Source organism: Marmota flaviventris, chromosome X (genome assembly GCF_047511675.1).
Source record: "Marmota flaviventris isolate mMarFla1 chromosome X, mMarFla1.hap1, whole genome shotgun sequence".
In the NCBI taxonomy this organism is placed as follows: domain Eukaryota; kingdom Metazoa; phylum Chordata; class Mammalia; order Rodentia; family Sciuridae; genus Marmota; species Marmota flaviventris.
In genome coordinates, this window is record NC_092518.1 from 130,814,164 (window position 1) to 130,832,732 (window position 18,569).

At 37.1% G+C, this 18,569-nt stretch overlaps 1 protein-coding gene across 4 annotated transcripts in view; it reads left to right on the top strand.

Annotated features, from left to right (window-relative positions):
* Positions 1-18,569, top strand: part of Mtmr1 (myotubularin related protein 1) — a 75,215-nt gene that overhangs the window by 29,604 nt on the left and 27,042 nt on the right. For all 4 annotated transcript variants that reach the window (XM_071606593.1, XM_071606591.1, XM_027954485.2 and 1 more), the window contains 6 exons: positions 9,500-9,594; positions 10,105-10,212; positions 13,274-13,375; positions 13,683-13,766; positions 14,915-15,064; positions 16,357-16,545. In XM_071606593.1, the coding sequence (XP_071462694.1) occupies positions 9,500-9,594; positions 10,105-10,212; positions 13,274-13,375; positions 13,683-13,766; positions 14,915-15,064; positions 16,357-16,545 (728 nt within the window). The remainder of the gene's footprint in view (positions 1-9,499; positions 9,595-10,104; positions 10,213-13,273; positions 13,376-13,682; positions 13,767-14,914; positions 15,065-16,356; positions 16,546-18,569) is intronic.

Here is an 18,569-nt window from a genome sequence, read left to right on the forward strand (position 1 = left end):
TTTCCTATTTTTATGCCTTTAATTTCTTTCGTCTTTCTAATTGCTCTGGCCAGTGTTTCAAGAACTATGTTGAACAGAAGTGGTGAGAGAGGGCATCCCTGTCTTGTTCCAGATTTTAGAGGGAATGCCTTCAATTTTTCTCCGTTCAGAATGATGCTAGCCTGAGGCTTAGCATAGATAGCTTTTACAATATTGAGGTATGTTCCTGTTATCCCTAGTATTTCTAGAGTTTTGAACATGAAGGGATGCTGTACTTTGTCAAATGCTTTTTCCGCATCTATCGAGATGATCATATGGTTCTTATCTTTAAGTCTATTGATGTGGTGAATAACATTTATTGGTTTCCGTATATTGAACCAGCCTTGCATCCCAGGGATGAATCCTACTTGATCATGGTGCACAATTTTTTTGATATGTTTTTTTATCCGATTCGCCAGAATTTTATTGAGGATTTTTGCATCTAGGTTCATTAGAGATATTGGTCTGTAGTTTTCTTTCTTTGAAGTGTCTTTGTCTGGTTTAGGAATCAGGGTGATGTTGGCCTCGTAGAATGAATTTGGAAGTTCTCCCTCTTTCTCTGTTTCCTGGAATAGCTTGAAAAGTATTGGTATTAGTTCTTCTTTAAAGGTTTCATAAAACTCTGCTGTATACCCATCCGGTCCTGGGCTTTTCTTAGTTGGTAGTCTTTTGATGGCTTCTTCTATTTCCTCGATTGATATTGGTCTGTTTAGGTTGTCTATATGCTCCTGACTCAATCTGGGTAGATCATATGACTTAAGAAATTTATCGATGCCTTCACTATCTTCTATTTTATTGGAGTATAAAGATTCAAAATAATTTCTAATTATCTTCTGTATTTCTGAAGTGTCTGTTGTGATATTGCCTTTTTCATCCCGTATGCTAGTAATTTGAGTTCTCTCTCCTCTTCGTTAGCATGGCTAAGGGTCTGTCGATCTTATTTATTTTTTCAAAGAACCAACTTTTAGTTTTGTCAATTTTTTCAATTGTTTCTTTTGTTTTGATTTCATTAATTTCAGCTCTGATTTTAATTATTTCTTGCCTTCTACTTCTTTTGCTGTTGATTTGCTCTTCTTTTTCTAGGATTTTGAGATGAAGTGGGAGATCATTTATTTGTTGATTTTTTTCTTTTTTTAAGGAATGAACTCCAGGCAATGAATTTTCCTCTTAGAACTGCTTTCATTGTGTCCCTTAGATTCCGATATGTTGTGTCTGTGTTTTCATTTATCTCTAAGAATTTTTTAATTTCCTCCTTGATGTCTTCTATAACCCATTGATCATTCAGTAACCTATTGTTCATTCTCCAAGTGATGTATGCTTTTTCCTTCCTTCTTTTATCGTTGATTTTCAGTTTTATTCCATTATGATCAGATAGGATGCATGGTATTATCTCTACTCCTTTATATTGTCTAAGAGTTGCCCTGTGACATAATATATTATCTATTTTTGAGAAGGATCTATGTGCTGCTGAGAAAAAAGTGTAACTGCTTGATGTTGGGTGGTATATTCTATATATGTCAATTAAGTCTAGGTTATTAATTGTGTTATTGAGTTCTATAGCTTCATTATTCATCTTTTGTTTGGAAGATCTGTCCAGTGGTGAGAGAGGTGTGTTAAAGTCTCCCATAATTATTGTATGGTGGTCTATTAGACTCTTGAACTTGAGAAGATTTTGTTTGATGAACATAGCTGCACCATTGTTTGGAGCATATATATTTATGATTGTTATGTCTTGTTGGTGTATGGTTTCCTTGAGTAGTATGTAGTGTCCCTCTTTATCTCTTTTGATTAACTTTGGCTTGAAATCTATTTTATTTGATATGAGTATGGACACTCCTGCTTGTTTCCGAAGTCCATATGAATGATATGATTTTTCCCAACCTTTCACCTTCAGCCTATGTATGTCTTTTCCTATCAAATGCGTCTCCTGTAGGCAGCATATTGTTGGGTCTTGTTTTGTGATCCATTCTACTAGCCTGTGTCTCTTAGTTGGTGAGTTTAAGCCATTAACATTGAGGGTTATTATTGAGATATGGATTGTTCTTCCAGCCATATTTGTTTATTTATGTTACTTAACATGGTTTGTTTTTCCTCTTTGATTATTTTTCCCTTTACTGTACTACCTTCCACTGTTGGTTTTCATTGTTATTGTCCATTTCCTCTTCCTGTAATGTTTTGCCGAGGATGTTTTGAAGAGATGGTTTTCTAGCTGCAAATTCTTTTAACTTTTGTTTATCGTGAAAGGTTTTAATTTCCTCTTCCATCCTGAAGCTTAATTTCGCTGGATACACAATTCTTGGTTGGAACCCATTTTCTTTCAGCGTTTGAAATATGTTGTTCCAGGATCTTCTAGCTTTCAGAGTCTGTGTTGAAAGATCAGCTGTTATCCTGATTGGTTTACCCCTAAATGTAATCTGCTTCCTTTCTCTTATAGCTTTTAAAATTCTCTCCTTATTCTGTATGTTGGGCATCTTCATTATAATGTGTCTAGGTGTGGATCTCTTATGATTTTGCACATTCGGTGTCCTGTAGGCTTCTAGAATTTGGGATTCTGTCTCATTCTTCAAGTCTGGGAATTTTTCTCGTATTATTTCGTTGAATAGATTGCTCATTCCTTTGGTTTGGACCTCTATACCTTCCTGTATCCCAATGACTCTTAAGTTTGGTCTCTTTATGTTATCCCATATTTCTTGGATGTTCTGCTCATGGTTTCTTAACAGTCTCGCTGAGCTGTCTATGTTCTTTTCAAGTTGAAATACTTTGTCTTCATTGTCTGATGTTCTATCTTCTAAGTGTTCTACTCTGCTGGTAGTATTCTCATTTTAGTGTTTAAGTTGGTTTATTGCTTCCTGCATTTCTAGGATTTCTGTTTGTTTGTTTTTTATAACCTCTATCTCCCTGTTTAGTTGATATTTTGCTTCTTGGATTTGTTTATGTAACTCATTGTCAAAGTGATCTTTCATTGTCTGATTTTGCTGTCTAATGTCTTCCTTGAGACTCCAGATCATCTGAAGCATGTAAATCCTGAATTCTTTATCTGACATTCCATCTGCTGCAGCTATTACCTCTTCTAAATTGAGTTGACCTGCATTGCTTGTGGTCCTTTCTTTCCTTGTCTTTTCATACTGCTCGTGTTTCTTTCTGCTTGGTGAAACTGTTGTGTTATTGAATTTTCCCCCTATATATTTATATTGCTCTTGTATAGTTGCAAAGTCTCCCTTGCAGGGGCGGGCGGCGGCTGTGTTCCTCCTCCAATTGGGGTGATCTGTCTATCTTGCCGGCGGGCCGCTGGGCCCTTTCTCCAGGTCGCGTGGTCTGCCTACCTTGGGGGCAATGGCTGGGCCCCTCCTCCAATAGGGATGATCTGTTTACGACGCTGGCAGGCCGCTGGGCCTGTTCTCCAGGTTGCAGGTCTGCCTACCTTGCAGGTGCAGGCGACGGCTGTGCCCCTCCTCCAATTGGGGTGATCTTTCAACTAGGTTGGCGTGCCGCCGGGTCCCTTTTCCGGGCCGCGCGGTCTGCCTACCTTGTGGGTGGCAGCTGGGACCTTCCTCCAATTGGGGCGATGTGTCTACCACGCCGGCAGGCCACTGGGCCTGCTCCACTGGTCGGTCGCAGGTCTGCCTAACTTGCAGGCGCGGGCGGCGGCTCTGCTCCACCACTCCTCCAATTGGGGTGATGTGTCTACCACGCCGGCGGGCCGCTGGGCCTGCTCTGCCGGTTGGTCGCAGGTCTGCCCACCTTGCAGGCGCGGGCGGCGGCTCTGCTCCGCCCCTCCTCCAATTGGGGCGATGTGCGGGCCGCTGGGCCTGCTCCGCCGATGGGTCGCAGGTCCCACCTTGCAGGCGTGGAAAGTGGCTCTGCTCCGCACCTCCTCCAATTGGGGTGATGTGTCTACCATGCCAGCAGGCCGCTCAGCCTGCTCCGCTGGTCGGTCGCAGGTCTGCCTACCTTGCAGGCGCGGGTAGCGGCTCTGGTCCGCACCTCCTCCAATTGGGGCGATGTGTCTACCACGCCAGCAGGCCGCTGAGCCTGCTCCGCTGGTTGGTCGCAGGTCTGCCTACCTTGCAGGCGCGGGTAGCGGCTCTGCTCCACACCTCCTCCAGTTGGGGCGATGTTAGTATGGCCATTTTGACAATATTAATTTTGCCTCTCCAAGAGCGTGGGAGATCTTTCCATCTTCTAAGGTCTTCTTCATTTCTTTTTTTAGTGTTCTGTAGTTTTCATTGTAGAGGTCTTTCACCAGTTTTGTTAAGTTGATTCCCAAGTATTTTATATTTTTGGAAGCTATTGTGAATGGGGTAGTTTTCCTAATATTTGTTTCAGAGGATTCATCACTGATGTTTAGAAATGCAGTTGAACTTGGTTGTATTTTTCCTTCCAAGTAAGCTTTAGTAGTTTATATCTTTCTAGAAATTTGCCCATTTAATCTGAGTTGTCAAATTATTGTCCAGTTGTTTATCACATCCTCTTATTATTCACTTAATATCCATAGGATATGTAGTGACATCACTTTTCTCATTTTTATATTGTATTATGCAGGCTTTTCTTTTTACCACTATTTTCTTTACCTTTTAACAAACAGATACTTTTTTAGAAGTTTCTTCAAAAGTTAAATGTACACCTACTATATGACCTAGACACTCCATTCTTTAGGTATTTACCCACCCCCCCCAAAAAAGGAAATACACATCCAAAAACTTGTACGTAAATGTTTTTAGCAGCTTTATTTGTAGAAACAACCCAAATATCTACCAATAGATGAATGGATAAGCAAACTATCATGTATCTTTACAGGAAAGACTTTTCAGCAATAAAAAGAAGTATGAAAACATGATGGCCATTGCAAGAATACTACAGAGTATATATGTCATACATATAGATGTAAAACTTCTAAAAATTTTAATAAGTCAAATCCAACAGTATATAAAAATGATACTACATAATAAGCAAGTAGATTTTATCCTGGGAATTCAAGGTAAATTTAATATTCAGAGATTAATTAATCCCCTAGTTAGAGGTTTATCAATTTTATTGATCTTCTCAAAGAATCAGCTTTTAGTTTCATTATTTTATTTTCTATTTCATTTAGTTCCACTCTGATCCTTAGTGTTTCCTGGGTTTAATTCTCTCTTCTTTTCTAGTTTCTTGAGGTAGGAGCTATGGTCATTGATTTGAGGCCTTTCTTCTTTTCTAGTCTAGGTGTTCAGATTTTCTTTCAAGTGCTTCTTTAGAAGTGGTATCTCACCAATTATGATGTTGTGCTTTCACTTTCATTCAATTGAAAATGCTTAAGTTTTCGTTTTGATTTCCTTTTTGAACCTTGGGTTATTCTGGAATGTGTTGATCAATTCCCACATATTTGTGAATTTTTTCCAATTTTGTGTCTTCCATTTGTGTACATAAAACATACTTTTAATGCCTTGAATATTTTTATATTAATTAAACCAGAGACTCTGCGTCTAATACAAGAAAAAGTAGGCCCTAATCTTCATCATGTGGGATTAGGCCCCAACTTCCTTAATAAGGCTCCTATAGCACAAGAATTAAAACCAAGAATCAATAAATGGGATGAAATCAAACTAAAAAGTTTCTTCTCAGCCAAAGAAATAATCTGTGAGGTGAACAGAGAGCCTACATCCTGGGAGCAAATTTTTACCCCTCACATATCAGATAGAGTACTAATCTCTAGGATCTATAAAGAACTCAAAAAGCTAAGTACCAAAAAACCAAATAATCCAATCAACAAATGGACCAAGGACCTGAACAGACACTTCTCAGAAGATAATGTACAATCAGTCAACAAATATATGAAAAAATACTTATCATCTCTAGCAATCAGAGAAATGCAAATCAAAACTACTCTGATATCATCTCACTCCAGTCAGAATGGCAGCTATTATGAAGACAAACAACAATAAGTGTTGTAGAGATGTGGGAAAAAGATACTCTCATACATTGTTTGTGGGACTGCAAATTGATGCATCCAATATGGAAAGCAGTATGGAGATTCCTTGGAAATCCGGGAATGGAACCACCATTTGACCCAGCTATTCCTCTCCTTGGACTATACCCAAAGGACTTAAAAACTGCATACTACAAGGACACAGCTACATCAGTGTTTATAGCAGCACAATTCACAATAGCTAAACCATGGAGCCAACCTAGATGCCCTTCAGTGGATGAATGGATAAAAAAAATGTGGCATATATATACACAATGGAATTTTACTCAGGAATAAAAGAGAATAAAATCATGGCATTTTCAGGTAAATGGATGGCATTGGAGAAGATAATGCTAAGTGAAGTTAGCCAATCCCAAAAAAACGAATGCCGAATGTATTCTCTGATATAAGGAGACTGACTCATAGTGGGGTAGGGAGGGGGACCATGGGAGGATTAGATGAACTCTAGATAGGGAAGAGGGGTGGGAGGGGGAGGGAGGGGGCAGGGGATTAGCAAGGGTGGTGGAATGTGATGAACATCATTATCCACAGTACATGTATGAAGACTCAAATTGGGTGTCAACATACTTTATATATAAACAGAGATACAAAAAAATGTGGTATATATGTGTAATAAGAATTGAAATGCAAAAAACTACATGTATAGAGGCATGAATTGGCATGAACATACTCTACATACTCTATATACAAAGATATGAAAAATTGTACTCTATATGTGTAATAAGAATTGTAATGAATTCCATTGTCGTGTATTTAAAAAAAATAAAATCAATATAACTAAAAAAAGACATTTATTATGGTCTTCATAAACAGTTTATGTGTACTTGAAAAGAATGTGTGTTTTGCTGTTTTTTTACTATTTATTTTTTAATTGTAGATGGACACAATACCTGTATTTTATTTATATGTGGTGCTGAGGATCAAACCCAGGGCCTCGCACATACTAGGCGAGCACTCTTAACACTGAGCCACAACCCCAGCCCTGTTTTAATGTTATTGATTAGTGTTCTATAAATGTTAGGTTAAGTTTGTTGATAGCATTGTTCAAGTCTTCTGTGCCCTTACTCATTTTTCATCTACTTCTCTCAATTATTGAGAGAGGGGTTTTGAAATCTCACTATAATTGTGGATGTGTCTGTTTCTTGTGGCAGTTCTATCAGTTTTGCTGCATCCATTTTTAAGTTCTGTTAATAGGTGCATAAGTGTTTTGTAAGTATGTCCTTCTGATGCATTGACCCTATTATTAATATGACATTACCTTCTTTATTCCTAGTAATAGCTTTTGCTTTGAAATTTACTTTGTCTGATATTTTTATACACATGGTAGCTTTCTTTTAATTAGTATTATCATGATGTACCTATTTTCATCTGAATTTCAAACTATTTGTATTTTTATATTTCAAGTGATCTTCTTTTCAGTCACATGTAGTTGGGTCTTGCTTTTGTCTTCAGTCTGATAATCTTTGCCTTTTTTAATATTTATTTTTTAGGTGTAGATGGACACAACACAATGCCTTTATTTTTATGTGGTGCTGAGAATCGAACCCGGGTCTCGCCCATGCTAGGTGACTGAGCCACAATCCCAGCCCCAATCTTTGCCTTTTAATTGAGGTGTTTAGGCTATTTATACATTATATAACTATTAATATAAGGTCATTTACATATTGTATAATTATTAATATAATTAGCTTTAAATGCACAGTTTTTTTTTTTAATGCAGTTTTGATGTTTGTTTTCTTTTGGTTCCATTTGTTCTGATTCCTTTTCCCCTCTTTTATCATCTTTTAATTTAGTTGCATACTTTTTAAGGTTCTATTTTATCTCATTTGTTTGCATAGTAGCTATAACCCTTTTTGTTATTTTACTGGTTGCTTCACATCTTTAACTTACTATGGATGACTTCAAGTGATTTTAAATACCTCTTCATGGATAAGAGCCTTTCATTTGTCCCTTCCCCATCTTTATGCCATGATTGTCCTTTATTTTATTCTTACTTATGTTATAAACACCTCAATGCATTGTTTTATTTTTGTTTACCAGGAATTGAACCCAGGGATGCTTTAACACTAGGTGACATCCCTAGCCCTTTTTGTTTTGAGACAGGGTCTCACTTGTTAGATGCAGGACAGGCTGAACTATGTTATCTGAAGGGCAGGCTGAACAAATGTTAGCTGCAGGATAGCCCACGCACTCAAACCCCCCTCTGTCTGGTCCTTTATCACCTGTTTGTGTCAAAGCTGAACACTAACAACCCCCCCCCCCCCCCCCCCCCCGCCGCTCAAGGTTGAACACTCAACTCCCACTCAAGGCTGAACACTTAACCCCCCCCCTGTGCCAACAAGGCAGCTTGCAGAACCAGAGGCCCCATTAGATTTGGGCTATAAAAACTCCCTCCTGCCGGGCCCCTCTCTCTCTTGCTCTCTTGCTCTGTCTCTCTCTCTCTCTTTCTTCTCTTTCTCTCTCTTTTGCTCTCTTGCTCTGTCTCTCTCTCTCTCTCTTTCTTCTCTTTCTCTCTCTCTCTTTCTCTTCTCCTTTGTTGCACTGCTGCAGTAAAGATCTCTTGGTTGCTCCTAGTGTTATGTTCACTTTCCTTTCATCACTAAGTTGCTTAGGGCCTTGCTAAATTGATGGAGCTGGATTTGAACTTTTGATCCTCCTGCCTCAACCTCCCTTGTCACCAAGATTGTAGGCATATACCACAGTGCTAGGCTAACTTTAGTACTTTCAATTGTTCCACTCAGTACATGTGTAGATATGTATATTCTTATCAATCCATTGGAATGATACTTTTGGTAAAATAATGATATAGGATCTTTTATGGTAGACGTAGGCTTCTTAACACTCAAAGGAATTAAATAATGTTTTATACTTGATTGATAATAAAAAGAAAGTTAAAATTGATAAGGAAGCTGATAAGGATTTTGAAACAGGATTTTTTTTTTTTCTAGTGTCAAGACAGAACAGAACAGGGCCGCATGCATGCTAAGCAAGTGCTCTACCACTGAGCTACACCCCCAGCCCCGAAACAAGTCTTTTTCTACTTCATTGAAGAGGCTGTAGTTTTGTAATTTGTAAAGTAGTTTGCCTTGGAATAGCATTAGGAGTTAGTATTTAACTTCCATTAGTTTTAAGTAGCAATAATTCATGAAAGGAAAGCCCCAGTGTCTTCAGAGTTTAATGTTTTGAATGTGATTAATTTATATCCCAGGAAAAATGTTGACTACCTGGAAAAAAATGTTGACTACCCGGAAAAAATGACAAAATGTAACTTATTATGAGGCCTTTACTTAAAAATGTCATTAATTAACAAATCAGAGTTTTGTTTTAAACAATTGAACTTTATTAGAAGACTCTCCATCTATGACTTTATTTAAGTTAATAATTGATATAATCCTAGGAATTTAAAATTCCTAGAAAATTAGAATAACATACCATACATATTTTGGAAACTCATGCTAAGATTTATTGAAGCACAAGTCTATAGTAGTAGTTGCTAGTTTCAGCTTTTTCTTTCAGTGAAAGACGTCATGTATATATGCCCATTTATGGGAGCAGTGACTGGAACCCTGACAGTGACGGACTTTAAGATGTACTTCAAAAATGTAGAGAGGGTGAGTTTTTAATGTTTGTTTGTTTGTTTACTTATTTATTTTTTGTTGTACTGGGGATTGAAAACTGGGCCTCAAACATGGCTAGACAAGTGCTGTACCATTGAGCACCATCCCTAGTCCAAGAGGGTGAGTTTTTAAAGTGTGTTTTATTTTTAAAAAATAATTCAGAACAATAAAAGAAGAAAATAAGCAGTCTTCTGAAATCCCATCACCCATAGATAACCAGAGGGTGAGGTATTTTTTTTTTCATTTCAGAGGGGGAGTTTTAAGATATCACATTTGCAAAAAGACTTTTTATTTTGACCAAAAGGCTGTTAAAATACCATTTAAACCTGGAGGGGAAGTTTCATTGTAGTCTCAGTGGAAACCTCAGAAGGTATGCTATAAATCAGACTTCAATTTCTTAGCTGGAACAAAGAGTAAATGCAGGATAAACAAACTTGTTTCATAACCCTGCAAAGACTTAAGACATGAAAACTCAGATGGCTGACCTTTAATTTTTAAATGTAGGATCCACATTTTATCCTTGATGTTCCCCTTGGAGTGATCAGCAGAGTTGAGAAGATTGGTGTGCAGAGTCATGGGGACAATTCTTGTGGTATAGAGATCGTGTGCAAGGTAAACTACAAACACAAGTGAAAACTAAAAGGGGGCAGTTGGCTCACAACTTTTTCTGACGCAGCCTTTGTGATCTTTGGTTAGTAAGAGTAATTTGCACTGTTAGTTTCCCAGATGTTTTCAGGGCAGTGATCTCTTCAAATCTTATATCAACAGATTTAAACTATTGTGTAATTCATCAAATTAATCCTTTTCTCTTAAAATATTTGTCTTCTTTTTTTATTTTGGTACTGGGCATCAAAAGAGTGCTCTATCATCAAGCTACATCCCTACCCCTTTTTATTTATTTATTTATTTTATTTTGGGATAGGATCTCACTAAGTTGCCTAGGCTAGCCTCCAACTTGAGTCTTCCTGCCTCATCCTCCTGAGTCTCTGGTTGTGCACCAGCAAACCAGCGCTGTTGAAGTATTTATAGTTAATGTGACATATAACCTAAATGCTGACATTATTTGTTACATCTTAGAGAAAGCAAGTGGAAAGCAGAGATCAATACTTTTTTTTCCTTATGTTTCTTTCTTTTCTTTTTTTTTTTTTTTTTTTTTTTGTACCAAGGACTGAACTGTTCTGAACTAAGCTGTTCTCTCTCATTTGTCCTTCAGCCAGGAAAGCCAGGGGTTCAGGACAAGAGGTTCTATTTTTTTTCATAGCATTTTATTTAGAGACAGGGTCTCACTAAGTTGCTTAGAACCTCATTAAGTTGCTGAGGCTGGCTTTGAACTCGTGATTCTACTGCCTCTGCCTCCGTAGCCAATGGGATTATAAGCATGCACCACCATGCCTGGCTTGTTCATTGTTTTAAGACTACTCTTCAGAACATTGGATGGACAAAGATTTCCTAAAGAGTCAAAAGTGTTATGTAAATCATCTGATAAAAGTCTTTTTGGTGATGCTGGAATTTTCACCTTAAATTGCTTATTTTTTATTTATAACCTTCTTCCAATGAATTAAGTAGAATTGTGTGCCCTTAATGGATATGTTTTATTTCTAATGAGTTTACCTCATATAATACTAAAAACCTACCTAACATACCAAGTGCCTGTAGAATTGTCAAGTTCCCTTCCAAATTATGTGTTTAGATTCCTGTCAATCTCTTTGCTTTGATCAAATTTCTGAGGACAGCTACCCCTGGTTGGCCTTAGACTGCAGTTAAATACGGTTATTCAAAGAGCCTTTTACTTTTCCAAATTGTGGATCTGCTGGCTTACTAGATACACATTAGTGACTACATGGCACATTGCACTTGTCCTTCTTAGACAGGGTTCCACATGTGAACAGTGACAAGCAGCTGCAGAACTTAAGTCAGAGGACTGAACTGGTTCTGCGATTTTGAAACCTGCCATTCCCCTTCTCATAACTCTCGAGTGGCTTCCCATTGTTCACAGGCTAGGGGAAACATCCCTTCTCAAGTTCCCACATGTCTGAATCTGATTCAGTTTCTTCTGCAGCTTCCTCTGGAGCCACCCTCCCTTCATCCTTGCCTCTCAGTCCTCTTGGCTTTCCTTTAGATGCTCATACTTGCCTTGTACCCATGCGCTTACATATACACCAAGATTGTTTTTGTTTTTTGTGGTGCTGAGGACCAATCCCAGGGCTTCACACTTGGTAACATGCACCCTATCACTGAGATACACCCCCAGCCCCACACCAGGAGCATTGCACATGCTCTTTTATAGCTTGGGATACTTTTCTTTCTGAGAACTCCCAAACAGCAAGTCAGCTCAGGTAGCTACCAAGGTGTGTGTGTGTGTGTGTGTGTGTGTGTGTGTGTGTCCAGTAGCTCAGAAATAGGGTGTGTCAGGAAATTATGCTGCTCTGGCAGGTGTCTTGTGACTATTTTACTAAGATATTTTTATGGCTAGGTGGACATTGGCTAACAGCTGATTTAAATGTTTTCTAACCTAAAAGCACTAAAGCCAGGCTCCTAGCCCTCTCAGCTCACGTGTAAGGGCCATATAAAGTGTGGGATTTATTTTTAACACATGGTACTAAATTTTAAAGTACAAAAACTATATAGCAAAAGTAAATCTTCCTCTCCCCAATATCCCTGTTCCACTCCCTGCCAGCACCCAATTTACCAATTCCTTGAGTACCTCTCTTCATAGATACCCTATGCACCTAAGCATGTATGTCTAGTCTTATTCTTTGAAAATAAATTGTACTCTATTATATACAGTGTTCTCCTTTCTTTTACCCCTTACCAGTATACATTGGAACTTCTTTCTATTAGTATATACAGAGTTACTTCTTGATTTTCACAACTCTTTAGTGTCCGGTTAGCTGTTTATAGTTTATTTAACTACAACCCCTGCTGATGGGTTATTCCCATGCTTTTGGTGTTATAAATAATATTACATAACTTCTTCATTTCCCAAATTGTGATTCCTTTGTTTGTAGTTACATTTATTTTCAAATATAATCTTTGAGAATGAGATTTTTGTGTTTGACATAGACACAGTTTTAAAAATATTGTGAGGAAATGCCTAAAACATTGTCATGAGAAAAATGACAGCATCAGAGCTGGGCTTGGTGGGATTGTTCCCATTGACTTGTGCTTGGCCTTTGGCCATCAACTGGCATTGTGGGGAAGCATTTCAAGAAACTGTGAGCTGGAGAAATAGCATCATGTTGCTCTAAGTATGTCACTGTCTCTACATGATATTTTTAAAACTTTCTGTAAGTGCATAGGGGAAGCATCTGGGGCATTTTTGTTTTATGGATGATATGAATTCTATTTTTTTTTCCAGTGGCTTATAATGCACAACTAATTCCATGGCACACCTTATTCAGTAACTTCACAGTACTTGATGGCATAGCTTTTGTGTACAAACCTTATTCTGTTACATCTGATGATTCCCTATTTAGTACATCCCCTGTGTTATCGTTTCCCTAATTATTTTATCTCATTGGAAGTGCTTTTGTTAAATTTTTCTTGATAGTTGTAGAAAGTAGAAGATAGGAGATGAATAAAATATTTTATTTATCAGTATAGGCATGGTATCTGCTTCATAGAAGTTCAGTAAATATTGAGTAACTTGAGTTCTAATTTTTTTTTAAACCAGGATATGAGGAACTTGCGACTTGCTTATAAACAGGAGGAACAGCGTAAACTTGGAATATTTGAAAACCTCAACAAACATGCATTTCCTCTTTCCAATGGGCAGGTAAGTTCACCAAAGGAAACCTTTTCTGCAAGCAATTGTGATGGTCTAATAATTTTATGCTTAATTATTCTGTTTTCTGGAGGTTTCCTTCATTTCTTTTTTCTTCTATTGATAAATAATATTAGAATATTTGGATGTTGTCAGTTCTCTGTAATGTTTGAGACACTACCAATTTGTTAGTTCAAAACTTGAAGTTATAATAGGAATATTAATACATTCAGCTCATGTCAGAATGAAAAGCTTTAATAATGGGTATATGATGTAAAAATATATATACTGACATCTGTTTTGTGTTTTTTGTATCTAGGCACTATTTGCATTCAGTTATAAAGAAAAATTTCCAATTAATGGCTGGAAAGTTTATGATCCAGTATCTGAATATAAGAGACAGGTAAAGGATATTGCTTATCAGACTAGACTGAAAATAAATAAGTTGAACATCTTTTTTTCTTCTAAAAGGTTAGAAATGTGGTAGAGGAAAAGAAACTTTCCAGTAAGTTGTACATAGGCACAACTTCTCTATCTTATGGGTTCACCATCTCTTGGGGTGCTTCTTCTCCTATGCCAAACTTTTGACTCTGTCACTGATTGTTTATCCTTTGCCAGAGGGTGTGTAAAGGGTCAAGAATGGAGGTTTATAGACAGTCATCATTACCCTAGTTACATGTATGGTTTCACAAATGGTGTGACCCTACTTTGGGTACAACCAGAGAAGTGAAAAATTCTGCTCCATTTGTGTACATGACAGCATTCTGCTGTCATGTATAACTGATTAGAACAAATAAATAAATAATTTAAAAATTAAAGAAAAAGAATGGGGGTTTAAAAGACAGATCTTCCAGGTGGTTTTTATTAGATGACCTGATAAAGAGTTGATGACTACAAATCCAAACCACTTAATTAAGTTCAATTTGCGGTGTATGGCAATACTGCATCTGTCTGAGGTGGTGCTACTGAGTTTGGGAGCTCCGTAGTACATTGTCAGCTCTAAGTTATTTCCAGTATAATCTTATTTTCATGACATTTTATGTTTGTCTATACCTTTTATTTCATGCAATGTTTTGTATTACTTATTTTCAACATTTATTGTTATGTATATAAGGTACTTTTTAGTGTATTTTTAGAAACAACACTAAGCTTATTGTTTATAGAAAACAGGACAATAAATATATAGAACTGGAATTCTAGTGTACACTTTTATACTTGTAATATTTGTATGATTTGGAAAACCTTATGCTTCATTAGATTTTTAGAATATCTAGGAAATAGGTTATACCGATTTTATACACACACATGCACACGTGCGCATATATATATATATATATATACACACACACACTCATATATATATATATATATAATACATATATATATTATACAAGTGTATACATATGTGTATATACACATGTATGAATTTGTAAGTAACAATAAACAAGTATAAATGATTTTTTGTTGAAAATAAGAAACAGATGTGATTAATGATTAGTAATTTTTCAAAGTGGAAAATTATGTTTTTCCCTTTTTCTTAACACCCTTCAGGGCTTGCCAAATGAGAGTTGGAAAATATCCAAAATAAACAGTAATTATGAGTTCTGTGACACCTACCCTGCCATCATTGTTGTGCCAACTAGTGTAAAAGATGATGACCTTTCAAAAGTGGCAGCCTTTCGAGCAAAAGGCAGAGTCCCTGTAAGTAATGAAGATTGTCATTCAGATGGAAACTGTGTTAGATCAAATATGGGAAGATGCAAGACAGAAAACAATCTAGCCAAGTGGACAGTAGGCGAAAAAAAGCTTAAAAATGAACATATCTTTGGTTCTCAAGAAATACCTAATGGGGTTGGGGATGTGGCTCAAGTGCTTGCCTGGCATGCGTGAGGCACTGGGTTCGATCCTCAGCACCACATAAAAATAAAATAAAGATATTGTGTCCACCTTAAAAAAAAACTTTAAAAAAAGTAAATAAAAAAAAGAAATACCTAATGATATAAACATTCTTTTTGCTGCATCTCCCCTTTGTATGATTTCCCGTTTCTAAGTGCAAGGGTAACTTAAGTTATGCTCTCCAAATGTAGAGGAGAATAACAAAGACACAGCAAGAAAGAACATGATGTTGCATTAACAGTTCACATCACAGGTTTCACGAAAATGTCCTGGAAAAGTTACTTTCTTTCTTCATGCTGAGTGGAATGTTGTAGCTGCATGGGAAGAACACTGTTACAGAAACAATTGCAGCCAGCAGGGAGTGATGGTTTTACCCTGGAGTTTCTGTTATAATTCTGAGTCACTTGGCCATTGAAGGAAAATGGAAGGTTTGGTGGCAGAGTTTAAAATTTTTTAAGAGACTGTGTTTACTTTGTCTTCACCCTGCCACATATGTTATTGTGGAGATACAATGATTATTTTTTAATTAGGAGAAAAGAGTAAACTAGTCAATTAAATAGGTTTGGGGCTATATTTCAGTAATAGTTAGACTTAGGTTTTGTTTTTCTGTTTTTTTAGAATCATAGAATTTTTGAGGTGAAGGGAGATTTTTAGAGCTCATCTAGTCAGATGAGTTACAACCTGAGTAGAACAGTGGGTCCTTTGGCCACTGTACTGCTCTCTCAGCTCTGATGGGCCAGCCTCCCACCTCCCAAATCCTACTTTCTAGAAGATCTGTTGACTTCCACCTTAAAGAAGTAGCCACCTGCCCTCAGTACCTGAGTATGTTGTGCCTTTGGTACATGAGTAGCTACCATGTGCTAGGCTGATGTGCATGAGGCTCTGGGGAAAGATATGGCCAACTGTCTGGCTTAGGAGAAACACATATTGAACAAGCTGCTGCATACCCTGCCACGTGGTTATCCACTGTGGCATGAAGGAAAATAAAATGTGCTTGGAGAGGAAAATTTTAGGGAGAGATTGTGCTTTTTGTCCCAAGTAATTAGAGAATATATTGCTTTAGGAACTGTACTAATATTTTTGCTTAAAAACACTAGGTGTTGTCATGGATTCATCCGGAGAGTCAGGCAACAATTACCCGTTGCAGCCAGCCACTGGTGGGTCCCAATGATAAACGCTGCAAAGAGGATGAAAAATACTTGCAAACAATAATGGATGCTAATGCACAGTCCCACAAACTTATTATCTTTGATGCCCGACAAAACAGTGTTGCTGATACCAACAAGGTACATGCTTTGTTTTTTTTTATTTTTAAAAATTATTTTTAGATATACATGAGAGTAGAGTATATTTTGACATATTATACATACATAGAGTATAACCTATTCTAATTAGGATCCCATTTTTGTGGTTGTACATGATGCGGTGTTTCACTGGTTGTGTATTCATATATGAACATAGGAAAGTTATGTCCAATGCATTCTATCTTTCCTATTCCCATCTCAACTCCCTTCCCTCCATTCCCCTTTGTCTAATATACTGAACTTCTATTCTCCCTTCCCCTCCCTTATTGTGTATTAGCATCCACATGTCAGAGAGAATATTTGGTCTTTGGTTTTTTGGGATTGGCTTATTTCATGTATCATGATAGTTCAGATCCATCATTTACCAGCACAAATCATAAAGTTATTATTTTTAATGGCTGATTAATGTACCATTGTGTATATATATATATATATATCACATTTTCTTTATTCATTCATCTCTTGAAGGGCACCTAGGTTGGTTCCATAACTTAGCTATTGTGAATTGAGCTGCTATAAACACTGATTGTGGCTATGTCACTGTAGTATGTTAATTTTAAATCCTTTGGGTATATACCAAGGAGTGGGATAACTGGGTCAAATGGTGGTTCCATTCCAAGTTTTTTGAGGAATCTCCATACTGCTTTCCATAGTGGTTACACCAGTTTGCATTCTCACCAGCAATGTATGAGTGTACCTTTTCCCCCACATCCTTGCCAACATTTATCATTATTTGTATTCTTGATAATTGCCATTCTGACTAGAGTAAGAAAAAAATCTCAGTGTAGTTTTAATTTGCATTTCTCTAATTGCTAGAAAGGTTAAATTTTTTCATATATTTGTTGAACATTCATATTTCTTCTTCTGTGAAGTACCTGTTCAGTTCCTTTGCCCACTTATTGATTGAGTTATTTGGTTTTTTGGCAGTGGTGGTGGTGGTGGTGGTGGTGATGTTAAGTTTTTTGAGTTCTTTATATATCCTGGAGATTAATGCTGTATATGAGGTGTGGGTGGCAAAGATTTTCTCCCATTCTGTAAGCTGTCTCTTCACATTCTTTTTTTTTTCTAATTTTTTTAGTTATATATACATGGACACAATATCTTTATTTTGTTTATTTATGTTTTATGTGGTGCAGAGGATCAAACCTAGTGCCTCACATGTGCAAGGCGAGCATTCTGCCACTGAACCCCAACCCCAGCCCCTCTCTTCACATTCTTGATTGATTCCTTTGCTATGAAGAGCCTTTTTTAGTTTGATACCATCCCATTTATTGATTCTTGATTTTACTTCTTGCATTTAGGAGTCTTGTTGAGGAAGTTGGCTCCTAAGCAGACATGATAGAGAGTTTGGCCTAAATTTTCTTCTAGTGGACACAGGGTCTCTGGTCTAATGCCTAAGTCCTTGAAGCACTTTGAGTTGAGTTTTGTGCAGGGTGAGAGAGAGGGGTTTTAGTTTCATTTCGCTGCATGTGGATTTCCAGTTTTCCCAGCACCATTTGTTGAAGAGGTTATCTTCTCCAATGTATGTTTTTGATGCCTTTGTCTAGTATGAGATAACTGTATTTCTGTGGGTTTATTTCTGTGTTTTCTATTCTGTACCATTGGTCTTCATGTCTGTTTTGGTGCCGATACCATGATGTTTTTTTTTTGTTACTGTAGCTTGTAGTAGGGTCTGGCATTTGATGTCTTCTGCTTTGCTTTTCTCACTAAAGATTGCTTTGGGTATTCTGGGCCTCTTATTTTTCTAAATGAATTTTATAACTGCTTTCTCTATTTTTATGGAGAATGGCATTTTGGGGGCTGGGCTTGTAGCTCAGGTGGTAGAGCATTTGCCTTGCATGTGTGAGGCACTGGGTTTGATCCTCAGCACCACATAAAAACAAATAAATAAAATAAAGGTATTGTGTCTGTCTACAACTAAAAAAAATAATTAAAAAAAAGAGTGGATGTTTTTTAAAAAAATATGTCATTGGAGTTTTAATAGGAATCACATTAAACCTGTATAG